Consider the following 14,311-nt stretch of genomic DNA (forward strand, 5'->3'; position numbering starts at 1 on the left):
TCCCCTTCTACTCTCAGTAAAATAATAGGTGTGGTGTTTTTGTATTATTTGAACGCGAGAAACCACAGTTTAGTGTAAAATCCATATGCTTTTGAAGGAATGTCCCTGATACTTTTGAGGAATCACTCAATTTTAACCTTCATTAGAGATGTTACAAATTTTCTAACGATGAACAATTTCTTTTCTCCTCTCCTTCATTTTTTTAAAGAGTATGTTTAGTTCCAATCGTCAGAAAATTTTGGAAAGAACAGAAATCTTAAACCAAGAATGGAAACAGCGAAGGATCCAGCCTGTGCACATCCTGACTTCTGTGAGCTCATTGCGCGGGACCAGGGAGGTTGGTGAACTCACGCGCTGTATGAATTATCAGTGCATTTTGGTTTTTGCGTTTGGAATGTTGGCTGGTTGTCGAGAGGAGGCCATTGACCTCGGATGTCCCTTGTTTTATTGTTATTTCTCTTTAATGTGCAACTGATTCCTAGATTTTTATCAGACTGTTCATTAAAAAAGAACTTTAAATACTCTCGAATGTCCTCATCAGATCACAAGTTAGAGCAAGGCTTTCTGATGCATAGTTGTCTTTTTTCCTCCCCCTTCATATGAATTAGCCGTGCTGTAAGAAATGGTTCTTTTTCATCCATACTCATGGAGTAAACAAGCTTCTTATTATACATCTTGTCCAAATTCTAAGGCTCTCTCTATACGAATTTTTAAATTTGGGGTTGGGAGGTCAGAATTTCCTTTTTTAATAGAATTTTTTTGAACGAACGAGGTAGATCTTAATCATTCCAAAAAATTACTGTTTTCAAAGGAAGGCAATAAATCTATGGTAGACTTTATAATGAGATAACACATTAAAACATAGTGGCAGCAAGATGAAAAGAAAATGGCAGAAACTTACACAGTATAGAACCAATCAGTAGGATTTTGGTTAAAGCATTTCTGTTTAAGTACCTGTTTTATGCAGGAAGACATGGCATATGATACGGAATGCTGTTTGAATGGGCATGGACGCAAAAAGAGGGAAGAAAGCGATTTGAAATTTAGATTATACCATGTAGTAGATGATTGTTGACCTGGGTGTCTGCACATGGAAGGCATCTAAACAATGGAATTTGTTCTAAAATAATGTGTTTTCAATGAGCAGTCATTTTTTATATGATATTGTAATAATCAAGCACTAATTTGGTGTCTTATGAGACCTGTTGAGATTGTGTGATGCACTGGCCTCAGAGACTGGTCAGTGCTGTTAGAGCAGCTCAGTCTGTGCTACAGACATGGTCCTAGTGGTGATTTCAGTGATGGTGTTGTGGTCTTGATGGTGATACATATGGCTTGGGATGATTCTTATTTATGCATTTTGTCAGTTGACCGCTCTTTAAGCTCTGACTTGCAGTTGTATAAATATGTATTATATGTTATTAACACCTTCCAGTCATCTGCAACAGGTCAGGACCTACACATTAGAGGTAAATGACTAATTAATATACTAAGGGTGAAAGGGATTCTTTTCTATGCCAGTCAGAATGTTCTCGAAAGGGATCAGGATGGAGCCTCTAATTCTTTTGAAAGTGACCTTTTGGAAATTTTGAAGTGAAGGAAAAAGAAACCTCGTTTTTTTTCTCCCCAGAGGGATACATTTTAGAAATTTGGAGAAATAAAGTAGGAACACACGGAATACTTAATTTCGCCGCCCATTACAAACCTCAAAATGCTGTTGAAAGCCCAGCCTACATTTATAATAAAAGTGAACAGCAGTAATGATTTCCGGCACTGCACTAGGTACTACTCTACCTCATTTTGTCTTCGTGATGGTTGTATTACCACTTTTTTATTCCCAGGTGAGGAAACTGAGCCTTAGAAGAATTAAAGTCAGTTTCCTTGCTCTGATGATCTGATGTGGGCCTGGAAGAGTACACTTTGCTCAGACACATTAAGAAATTATTAAAGCTCATTATTTATGTACAACCGGAATTGCTCATGATACAATTTTTGGTGTTAAATTTAAGAGTACAGTTTATTCAAATGAGCATTTACTAATTGCATTTTGCTTTTAATTTTGTCAAGTGGAGATAAAAGTCATTGAATGTAAAGATACCTAACTTTTTATTGAGTTCATGAGAGAAATTGTAAGAAGAAATTAGCATTTTAATGAAACAAGTGTTTTTCTAAACTTAGTACCCCATGCAGGTTGAGGAAAAACATTTTCACAAAACAGGAGGGGAAAAGGAGGAAGGTAACCCCTAGCCTCAGGAATTCAGGTTTTGTTGCATGGAACTCTGGTCAAAGCACGTTTGTTTTTGAGCCACTCTTAATTACTGATTCTGCTTGAAGTGATTTGTCTTCTCCTCCTCCTAGCGGCCCCCCCCCCCCCCCCCCCCCCCCGGCCCCTTTAAAACCATCATCACTGACTTTTGGAAGCTGAAGGCTTATACAGTTTGTGATAAGCTTTTTGGTGTTATCACAATAAATAATAGAATTTCAGGGCTGGAAAGGACTTTAATGATCTCTGTCTAGTCTCCTTACTTTTCAGATGAGACTATATCCCCGTTATTTTTTCTTCAGTTTGAGCATTTCCAGCAATATATCAGTTTCTTTTATATGCTTTAAAAGTTGGAGTCAACTAGGTCAGAAGCAGGAGGATAAATAAGTTAGCCTCTTTTGCAACAACTTTCCTAGTAATAGGCTTGTAGGGCTGGCAGAATTTGGGACTGCACTGTTGACCCAAACACCTAGAAAGTCCATGGCTTTCAACATTTGGAAGTGCTGTTGTAACAGTGTTTTAATTAAGTCCTTATTTTTATAAGCTGATCCTTTATAAGTGTTGTCTTCAGTTTAAATCCTTTGAGCATGACGACGATTCAATGACAATTTTCAGTCATTCACTCAAGTCTTTTACTTTATTCCCTTCTGTACTTGTAGAAGGGGATAAGCTCAGTTTTAAAATGACCAATTTTATCTAGGTTATTTTAGTAAAGAAAGTCCGACAAGTTTACTTTCTGATCTAATGAAGTGACTGCTGTAGATTCTGACTTGAGATCAAGGAGCCTTGCAGTCGACCTGGAGACCACATCTTTAGTCTGTTGTTTCCTTAATGCATGCTTTTAGGAGACTTGTGGGTACTTATTTTTTGGTGTTGAAGTTACAGAACCTAAGCCGTGTTGCCCATAGGATCTTAATACAGAGTATGTGTCTATTTTCTCTTTTTAAAAATACTTCTGACTTCTTGAAGACAGTGACTGTAATATATGTTACATATATTTCCTTTGCTCTTCAGTTTGTCTTTTTAAGGAGCATTCAGCTTAAAAATGTTATGAAATGATACATACAGGCCAAGGGATGCGTGCCGTATTGCCATAATATGTGGCTGTTTGTCAGAAGATTATTTCTAGGTGACATTCGTTACTTTGTCTCATCAGTCAGTAAAGAACTTTATCTTCTTTAAGTCTGCACATTGGTAATCCTGTTCTTTAATGTGTCTGTTTTTCCAGTTTTGACGAAGAAGCTGGTTTAGGAGTTACTCTTGTAGTCCTTACTAGTGCATTTCTTTCTGTACATTTTCCATTTCTTGCTGAAAACAACAAGGCACTTTTCCCTTTCATTGATTCTTCATATCAAGATTTTTATTACTTGTATGTATTATGACTGTGAAAGGGAGGCTTGCTCAAATGATGTCTGTCTTCTGGGCAAGTGGTGTGATTGGTTTAATAATTTAAAAATATCCTGCCAATATGCATTTTTAGATTCCCAGGAGAATGTAATGTTCTTGTAAGAATTCTGTGTCTTGTTTACTAATGAAAGAGTAAGAAAAGTGGGGCTTCTTCAGAATGTTTCGCACATACAACAAGCAGCATCAGAAGGACCTCCTAGCCCTCATATTCATGAAGAATTAAAAGTCTTTTGGACTTTTCAGTACGTACAGGTTTGCTCTTCCTATTGATATCTTAAAATTTTAAGTTCATCACCTATCATTTGTTATTTGCAAATGAATTTTTTCGGGTGGGGGAGGCTTCTTTCATGATGCAGAATGTATAAGTTCTTTCGTAAGTTTGCAGTTTGGGCTTATTTTTGTTGAAGGAGAAGAAAAACATTGTCTCGTTTACCTGTAAACACTTGATTGCATTATTTATTGACGTGGTAATGCACTTTCCTCAGTTAATTGTAAATAGAAATTTAGTTACTATACACAAAGAAAAAATAACATGCTGGTGTACCCAATGTGTAGTGCTCTTTACTTAAATATACTCCCAACTTTCAACACAGTAACATGCTTTCTTTCCTTTGTGAATTTCAGGATTATAGGACCAATATGTCCTGCCCAGCATTTGAGCAGATGTGGCAGGGAGCTGGGTCATTTTTCTCATGTCTTAGACATAGATGAATGGTTCTCCCAAGTGTGTGTCTTTACTCTCAGTCTGAACATATCCATCCTTTCTTGGTTGCTCAAGAAACTGGCTTCTTAGTTGCTTTCTGCTGCTCTTTGTCCCTCTTAACCATCTGTTGGTTGAATCTTGTGTTAACTCTGCCAGTCCTTCCTGCTCGGGTCACTTTTTCAAATCACGGCAGCCTTTGCTTCCTTTCTGGCTTTCTTTCGGCTGAAATAGATGGAATATTACTTAAATGACCATAAGGAGGTGTTCCTTTGCTTTTGAAAGGAAGCTAATATATAAGCATTTTATGCTTTTCTAAAAAGGCCATGTAAAAAAAAGATCACTTCTGTTGTTTGAGTTTATATATTATTATCATATATTAAAGATCTGTCATACACTTATGATGTTTGAGTTCATATTTTAAATTTAAGATTATATATCTTAAGTTTAAAAAGTGAACTTTTCAAAAATGTCAAATGTTTATTTTGTACTACTGAATAAACCAGAAGTTGTGCTTAATTTGCTGTTTTTCTCCAAGAACAAACTGTGTATACAGTTTGTGTTTTAAAATTTATTGTTAAATTGACCAGTACAGAGATCAAGTCTGTCCTCAAAATGCAAAACCAAATTTTGACAGCTGTTTTGAAAACAAACAGAATGAACCAAAACCCAAAGAAATGCTTATCTAGTCTGCCATGTTAAAAATTGTTCATTGCTCTGAAGAAATAAGAAAATTTTATTAGACCTAGAACTGCTATCACAATTTAGCTTGATAATTTGGATTGACTTAAATCCACTGCTTAGGATTCTGTTTTATCTTCTGTTACTAGATTTTGTAAAAGAATATTATTTGAGTACCATTTTGAGAGGGTTGGGTAGATTTCATGAGCTACCTTGGCAACCGATGAGGCACTTTTAATACTAGCTAATGTGAATATCTGTTGGGTTAATGAAACTTTTGTTTTTTATCTTTTTCTTCAATTAAAAGATCACTGTAAAATATTAACTGTAAAAATTCAAATAAAACAGAAATCTATGAAACAGGAGCAAAAGGCCCTGTCGTCCAAGCCCTGTGACTTTTATTCTCTGATTTCTTTTTCTATGACATGTTAATTATAATGATAATATATATTTTATTTTAAAAAGTTATTCCCAGATAAAACATGCCTGCCTTTTGGGGCCATCGCTTTACATCTGTCCAGGTCTTCAGTATCTTCAACAATGCACAGTGCTTGGTCCTGCGGATTTACCATAGTTAATTGCCCTATTCATAATTGATGAACATTTAGGTTTTTATTTTTTCCTTTTGCAGTTAGCCTTTCAGTGAATATCCTTCATACACATCTTTGCATCTTTTGAGTAATTTTGTAGGAAGAGTTTCTGGAAACAGTATTACTAGGTCAAGAGGATATGCATATTTAAATTTTTAATAGCTATTACCAGATTGCCCCCCAAAAGTTTTACATTTACACTCTCACCAACTGTTTATAGTGGTGTCTGTTTATCTATATTCCCAGCATAAAATGTTAATCTTTGTCAGTGTGATAGGTAAAACATTACTGTAATTTGCTCTCCTTTCGTTCATCAGTGAAGTTAATTTTAAGTACCTATTGTTTGTTTATATTTCTTTTATGAGTTGGCTGTTATGGTCTTGGATCTTTTAAAATTGGGTTGGACTTTTTCTTATGATTTTAAGGGACTTTTTGTATATTATAAATACTAGTTTTTAATCATCTGTTCTGCAGATTTCCCCCCCATTTTCATGCTGTTTCTGGGATGTTTTGGTTATACAGAAGTTTTAAATGTTTATGTAGTCAAATTAGAATTTCTTCTTTTGATTTCTGTGTTTCTTTAAGGCTTACAAAGCCTTTATCTACTTCAAGATTATAAATTACCCATCTTTCCTTCTAGTTTTCATTTTTGTATTTTAACATCATTTAACCTATTCGGAATTTCCTTTGGTGTAAAGAGCGAGTGGGGAATTTTGTTTTCAATTTTTTTTCTATTTGGCTTTGTTGTTTCAGCACGATTCACTAAATGATCAATCCGTGAGCAATTGGGGAGTGTTTATAAATCTGTTTTGCAAAGATCAGCAGAATTGGCCTGTCTGATTGGTGGTCACGGAGCAGGTTTAGCACCTGAGCAAGGGCTTCGCGCTTCTGAGACTACGGTCCGGTGGCCGTCCTGCCTTTTTTACCTTAGCCAATGGCTCTGCTACTCTGTGGCGTTCAGCCCCACGTCCACTCACGGGAGCGAGGCTTCACAACGGCTGTGCTGCCACAGCTGATGGAAACCATGACTTTATTCTTTGTTCTGCTTCTTAGTTTTTGTTTACTTTCTTTTTTTTTTTCAATGATAGAAATGGTCTTATTTGCCACTCGCAGGACTATTACCGAATTAGGTTCTTGAGTTTGCATGTCACGGACAAACATGGGTCTGGTTACGTGCTTTACGTGCTGTGTTGGGTGTTTTTGTAGTTTTACCAACTTACGTCCTGTGACTATTGTTCTGTGTCTGATCTCCAGCATTTTAGCAAAACTGCAGATTATGAGGAGATGATTTACCCTAACAGCCCCCTTCAGACCCAGACTGCATTGGGTTTTTAATAGTATCTATATTAACCAGGTTTATAGATTTATGACCTCTTTACTCGGGCTCAGGCTTCTGAAGCTAGGACGCAGGGAAGACCTTTAAGGCTCCAAACTTCCTGAAATTGAACTTCACATGTTACCTGTTCTGTGTGAAATGCTGTATATGCGCCCCCCCCCCACGCCCCTCCCTGGAAGAAGTGCCAGACTGATGCTTATAGGGTGGCATCTTTCTGTTCTTGAGTGAGCTCAGGGCAGGAGCCTCGTGTTGCTGGTGGAGGTTCCCCGCAGTCCGGACGGCTCTGCAACATACGTATCCAGCAGCAGAAATGAGAATAATTTACAGTCTGGCATGAACCACTCCTGTACTCCTTAGCTCCAGCGCCCTTGATTAGCTGCTTTAATTAAATGTGCCTGTGTCAAGATCCGATCAGGATGTTTTATTTCTGACCCTCTCCTTAACCACCCTTCTCCTAATCATCCTGAGTGAGTTAGGAACTCGCTTCTACTGTGAGCTTTTCTTGACCCAGACCTGATACTTACCTCATTCCAGTTTTTTCTTCAGCACTTACTTCACATAAAAGCAGTCTGAAATTAAGTTATGTACACGATCATTTTCACCAGAAGGCCTAGCTGGTTTAAGACTTGGTGTGTCATCTTTTCTCTACTCCAATCTTGAAGAATATGGGTAGTTTCAGGAGCCTCAGCTTTTCCCTGGAGCGGGTGGCAGCTGATGCTTTCTTTCACACACCGTAGATGTGAGACAGCTCCTTATTGTTTTTACTCGGAAAAGCTAAAGGATATTAGACAACATCACCAGTTCATTGTGTCTCTGGCTTGAATTAAATGGACCAACCAGGATCCAAGAATATTTATAACTTGGCTAACTGAGTGTATTTCTTCCCCCTCCTATGTGGAAGTCGGACATAACCCTTCTAATGTTAAAGATTGTTGAGAGACCGGATGGCTATGACTGTTGCCCTTTGTGATGTCCCACTGTAAGATGGGGAGTCATACCTACCTCCTAGGGTAGTGGTGAATTTTAAAGAAGTTAACTTTGGTAAAGTCTCTAGCACAGTGCTTGGCACATAGTAGGGTGTGTTAATTTCTTTCCCTTCCCTGCAGGCCATTCACCTGCTCTTCCCTCTACGATTTTCCATAACACAGTTTTTACTTGGAACCAGCCTTCTGCCAAGAGTCTCAGTTTGGTTGTGTACTCCTACAACTACTATTTTTGGCTTGACTTCCCTCTCCAGCTCCCAGTGGTCCAGCCACACAGTCGCCTATTGTACCAGCTGGTTGATGTAAGTCTATCCATCCTCAGAGGAACCTGGTTACTTACCAGTAAGCTGTGTTTCTCTGAAAATGTAGCATCCTTGGTAACTAATATAGTTGTTTTCTTTCTTTACCATCAATGATGGATTACCTACAACAACTTCCTTGTGTGATCCTCAAGTTGGAACTAGAATTAGAGAATTTAATTTGTTGATATTGGTCTCCTAGTGAGTTCCTGAGTCCAAGACATATGACTCTGATCAGGTAAAATGCTGTGGAGACCCATGAGGTCAAAATCCTTTTCAGTGCTCTGAGTGATATGAGACAATAATATAAAGTGTCAAGGATGATACATTTTCAAAGAAAAAAAGTTACTGGTAAGTAACTGGGATTTTTGAGTAATTTTCCTGTAAGTCAATAAATAAGAATTCCCAAACTTGTTTTACCAACAAATGCTTTTGCATTTGAATATTATTTCATAAATGAAAGGGATATGGTTATTAGTTAAGGTTAATAGTTAAAGAATGGGGTAGGTTTCTAGAGATACTACATAGATAATGAGGTGGGTATAGACCTTCAATTTGCTAAATAGGTGTTCTCTTAGCTTTAAAAAGAAATTGAAGTCGAAGTCTCCATTAGGGAAAAATCAGCAAATGCAGCCGGTTCGCTCCAGAAACATTTTTTGAGTGCCTACTCTTTTTTGAGACACTGTGCTGAGTATTGTTGCGAGACAGAGGTAAAACCACACTCGGCCACAGCCGCTTTGAGAGCTTATTTCCAGCCCCTTGGTGACACTTTTATGACTCAGAATTGAGGTGATGGGTCATGGGGGTATGGCAGGTGTGGGGTTGGAGATAGTACTTAGCGCTGCAGCCTTTGCTGTCTTATTTTCTGTGCTTCTCTAAGTTCTTTCTGTTAACGGAAAAGTCAGCTGACCTCGTTCAGTAGACTCAGAGCATTTTCGCTGTCACTAGAGCAAACAGGTGGAACAGAGCCAGCGTTCCTCCTGTCTGGTAGTTGAATAGGATATTCAGCAGTCCTCCCGTAAGTGTGACCTTGGATTTAGATATTAAAGCAGGTGAATAAGTCAGAGTTGGAGAAGCAGCTGCTCCCCCTCGCCCCCCAGGCTTTAAAGGGGGCCAGTCTTCAGAATTAAAATCACAGAATTAGTTTACCTCCACCACGTGTAGAACAAAAATCAAAAACTCCAATTTAATTGTTTTGCAAGAAATGAAATTAGTTTGTATTTAAAATCACTGGGTAGTGTATAGCACTTTATTCCGTAGTTATAACCACTCCTTGCCCCAGAGTGACCTGGTTAAGTAACTTAAGAAGAAGGAATGAAGACATGGTAGGAATAGGACAAGAGGCAGATGCTGGGGGAGGAGATGCCCTGTGACACTGTTGGGTGTCTCTTTTGCACAGCACCCATTGCACGGGCATCTCAGGGTGAGAACTAGAGCATAGGCATGAAGCTTGTGGGTGTTGGAATCAGACTTAGGCTTCCATCCTGGCTTGGTAATTTACTACCTTTCTGACTAGGCAAGTTATTTAACCTCTCTGAACCTCAGTCTCCTCCTCATTTTGTGAAATCGTGATGCCAAAGGCTAAGATGAGAAGTGGTTAAGAAAATGTATATAAAGCACTTAGCACAGTGCCTGCAACATAGTACGTGCTCAATAAATGTTAACTGCTGTTATTATTGGACGGATGGATGAGGAATTGCATCGGAGGCCAAAGAAGGAAACAGGGAAAGATTGCGGGTTCTGGAGTTTTAGTAAACTGTTCACACCTTCTTATTTACTTGAGCTATGAGCTTTCTAGTATTATCTTTAATCTTTGCCCTTGTGGAAAGCAAATTAATGGATTAATCACTGTCACAGTTCTTCCTAACTACTCTATCTTTAAACCTTCACTTCCACTGAGGAAGGAACTATTTTTGTGCTGCGGTGACTGTGACTATTGGAAGATTATCCCCCTGGCCTGAGGAAGTGCTGAGGGCCAGGTGGGCCTGGATGCCAAAGACTTCCACTCTGATTTCACCAAATCTAGACCCGCGATTTTTAAGTCCTCTTAAATAAAAATGAAACATTTAATAATTATGTGTGTTGTATAGACATGACTTTTTTGGTTTCATTTTACTATTTCAATTCTACTTCTTTTTGCTCTATTTTCATGGATTATATGTCCAGGGTATTTTTGAGAAGGCTCTGGAGACCTGATAATTGGGTAATGGTACTCTTTTAAGAAAAGCTGGATTCCTAGACAGGATGGAGAGTGCTGTGGTATTTGGGCACAGATCTTTACCGTATTTCATCAAGTCAAAGATGCAAACTTTTTAACATTTTAACATCTGAAACTGGCATGCATCTTAGAATCACTATGATAAGAAAGCATTGCGTTATAGTTTAATTGGCAACATTATTTTCTTAATGATACAGAAGATAATGGTGTGCTTTGAAATTGATGTCATCGTAGATTGGATGAAATATGGTATTTCAGGGCAATATATTTACTTAACCGGTATTAGAAATGTATAGAAATGTGGTATCGTGACAATATGTGTAGTGGGTAAGAGCAGGGGCTCCAGAGTCAGACGTTCTGGGTTTAAATTCTAGCCCTAACAGTGTATGACTTTGGGCCAGTTACGTATCCTTTCTCTATCTTAGTTTTCTCACCTGTAAAATGAGCGCTAAGAATAGTCCCCATCATACAGCGCTGTTATGAGGACTAAATATAAGATGTGTAAGTGTTTAAAATAGTGCCTAGCACATAGGAAGTGCTTAGTAACATTAGTTATTATTGTTAATAATTTAGAGATTACACTTCTGCAGAATTGATTTGAATCCATTTCGTTGTGATTGAAATTCAGGTCTATTACCTTTAATATTTGTGTATCATCTGATAATATCAGCAAATGACACTTGGGTTTTTAAAAAGGGAAGGTAAAGGTAAGAAAGTTTAACCTAACAAGTTTCTATATTCTTATTAAGATTTAAGTGGCATATTTGGTGTGTGTATATATATATATATATATATATATTATTCCATGTGGATGAGATGTAAATGAAATTAAGCAGTGAGGTAGAAAATTTATAGTGAAAGCAAGGAGCAGTTAATCTGAGGCCAACCTAAATATAGTATTTGATTCTTATTGATACTGGTAAGTATGGAAGGGGTTGGAAGGTTTTGAAAATTTGCAAAATCTGAAGCTTTTTCTATCACTAAGTAAAAGAGAGGAGAGAATCCTTTCTGGTTTTTATGAACTTACCGTCTCAGTAAAGAAATTTCTTTTTCAAAATGCTGTAAGTAGGCAGCATCTCTTTATAATATGATGCCTACAGCTTCAGGTTGTCCTTTTATTCTTACGAGTCAATTTTATTTTTTCTGTTCTAGTGTTCGGTGACCAGTGACTTGGATTTTCCAACACAAGTCATCCCGTTAAAGACTCTGAATGCAGTTGCTTCAGTACCCATAATGTATTCTTGGTCTCCTCTACAGCAGAATTTCATGGTATGTAAATAATGTGTCTTCTTATTTGGTAATCACTTCTTTTAAATGAAAAAGCATAGATAATTTTCTTGTCAAGGTGAGTTAAGATAGTATAAGTAAAAATAGCTATCGAAATGGGAGTACTTAGAGTAATTTTTTAAACCAATTAATATATGTATTTTTAAGCCTTTTCGGTGTTGGTGTTGCTCTTTTCTTAGTCCTTTCTAGTTAAAATATTCTCCAAAGGAAAAGTATTAAGCAAAAGCCACACCTGAGATTAAAAATATATTTAAAAGATGAAGCTTCTAGTTCTTATCCTTGAAGATGTTGGTCAGTATCCTGTAATCTCAGTCTGACTTTGAGGTTTTGTTAATTGAGAACGTATTATTTAAAACAATTTTAGGCAGCATGTTATTAAGTGATAACGTACACTATGAAATATTCTCAGGGCAAGGTTAAGCACTTTTCCACAGATAACACTGGCACAATAGCTTTTGTAATGAAATGCCAGTATTTAATTCTTTATAGAAGTAGGATGGAACAAAAGAGAAATTTGAGTATGCATTCTTGACTTGTGTTGTTAAATTAAAAATACATAGTTTTATTACTTAGTTGGTATATAAAATAATAGGGCTATTACAGTGTTGATGGAAGTCCTTGGTGAGCCTACTTTAGAGAATTACCTGCTAGATTTTTAAATAAATAGATGTTTCTAATGGCTTCAGTAACTTTGCTCTTAAAAATTTTGCAGTGGAGGCTTAAAGGCAAACTTCAGATTCTCTTTTGCCATTGTGTATTTTTGTGCATTTAAGGCTTTATTCAGAAACATTTTGTTTGAGAATCATGTTGCAGGAGCTTCTGGGAGGGTTCATATTTTCACAGACTGTAATTCTGAAAGCATATAGTGTTTAAAGTTGTCAATAAATTTTACTTCTTTTTTTTAAAACCATTTAAAAAATTGAAGTATAGTCAGTTTATACTGTTGTGTTAGTTTCAGGCATACAGCAAAGTGATTGTTTCAGATTCTTTTCCATTATAGGTTATTACAAGATATTGACTATAGTTCCTTGTGCTGTACAGTAGGTCCTTGTTTATTTTATATATAGTAATGTGTATATGTTAACCCCAAACTCCTAATTTATCTCCCCCTCCAAAGGTGTCAATAAATATTATGAATCATCCATGGGTTTTGCTGGTGACGAAAGCTAGGTCAGGCAAGCTGTCTTTATTATGGCTAGGATATATTTTGAGGTGCAAAGGTTATATGGCTATAATTGGGAAGACAAAACAGCCAATTGTCATTTAATTTTGGCTTGTGTCCAAAATAATTAACTCTCCCAGTTTAAATGGGATTAGTGCAGGTGAGGTGTGATGGCAGCTAGACTCATTAGTTGTATATAAGCTTGACCCTGAACAGAACAATAAATACATTAACATCTAAATTTTCCTTTTATACCCCATATGCACTTTTTCTCCCAGTTTCCCTTTTCCTTGTTTGTCTAAGGTACCATTATCTTTAAGAACTCTGCAGTTATCCTAAATTTGTTATGTAGGAATAATTTGAAAAATTTCCCTTTTCTCCCTGTTTCCTGCCTGCTCCTACGTGACAGTTCCGTGTGTGTGTCACGGCCTTTTGCCGGCGTATTCCTCCCTGTCGATCATGGGCCAGCCTAAGGCACCTCACACTTGACCTTTGATCTTAGCCAAAAGGCCGAGAAGCGGTAGGCACCTCACGCTTGACATAGTTGCCACGTCCTCCCATCAGTCTTAGCCAGTCCATTCTGTTTATCAGAATTATCTTTCTGAAATTCTGTTTTTAACCAATACCTTGTTCAGAGGCCCCTTTAGACTTAGACCTATCCTTGTTTTAGTCTCCATATTTAGATATGGACTTCAGAAACTTTGTCTTTTTCTTTTTTTTTTGCGGTACGCGGGCCTCTCACTGTTGTGGCCTCTCCCGTTGCAGAGCACAGTCTCCAGTCGTGCAGGCTCAGTGGCCATGGCTCACGGGCCTAGCCGCTCTGCAGCATGTGGGATCTTCCCGGACTGGGTCACGAACCCATGTCCCCTGAATCGGCAGGCGGACTCCCAACCACTGCGCCACCAGGGAAGCCCTTATATTAGTTTTTAATTTCCTTTTCCTTTTTTGGGAGTATGGTTATTTATGGGTTCTTTTTTTGTGGAATATCCTTTTCTTAATAAATTTATTTATTTTGTCTTTGCATTGGGTCTTCATTGCTGCGCGCGGGCTTTCTCTAGTTGGGGCGAGCGGGGGCTACTCTTCGTTGCAGTTCGCGGGCTTCTCATCGCGGTGGCTTCTCTTGTTGCGGAGCGTGGGCTCTAGGCGCGTGGGCTTCAGTAGTTGCAGTACTCACGCTCAGTAGTTGTGGCGCATGGGCTAAATTCCTCCGCGGCATGTGGGATCTTCCTGGACCGGGGCTCGAACCCGTGGCTCCTGCGTTCACAGGCGGATTCTTAACCACTGCACCACCAGGGAAGCCCTCGCTGGTTTTGATAAACCATATTTCATCGATCCTAAGAAAACTTTGAAACGTCTGAAATAGGCATGTCTTAAAATTGATGATG

The 14,311-nt window shown here is 37.9% G+C and overlaps 1 protein-coding gene across 17 annotated transcripts in view; it reads left to right on the forward strand.

Annotated features, from left to right (window-relative positions):
* EZH2 (enhancer of zeste 2 polycomb repressive complex 2 subunit) overlaps positions 1–14,311 on the forward strand; it is a 62,563-nt gene that overhangs the window by 24,803 nt on the left and 23,449 nt on the right. For 6 of the 17 annotated variants that reach the window (XM_089917259.1, XM_089917260.1, XM_089917248.1 and 3 more), the window contains 2 exons: positions 209–337; positions 11,630–11,746. In XM_089917259.1, the coding sequence (XP_089773385.1) occupies positions 209–337; positions 11,630–11,746 (246 nt within the window). Of the gene's footprint in view, positions 1–208; positions 357–8,083; positions 8,263–11,629; positions 11,747–14,311 lie in introns of all 17 variants that reach the window. The other 11 variants (XM_089917252.1, XM_089917247.1, XM_089917257.1 and 8 more) reach the window with 4 other exon arrangements.

This window comes from Delphinapterus leucas, chromosome 9 (genome assembly GCF_059928025.1).
Source record: "Delphinapterus leucas isolate spDelLeu-1000000601 "Yukka" chromosome 9, BTC_Dleu_Yukka2, whole genome shotgun sequence".
NCBI lineage: Eukaryota > Metazoa > Chordata > Mammalia > Artiodactyla > Monodontidae > Delphinapterus > Delphinapterus leucas.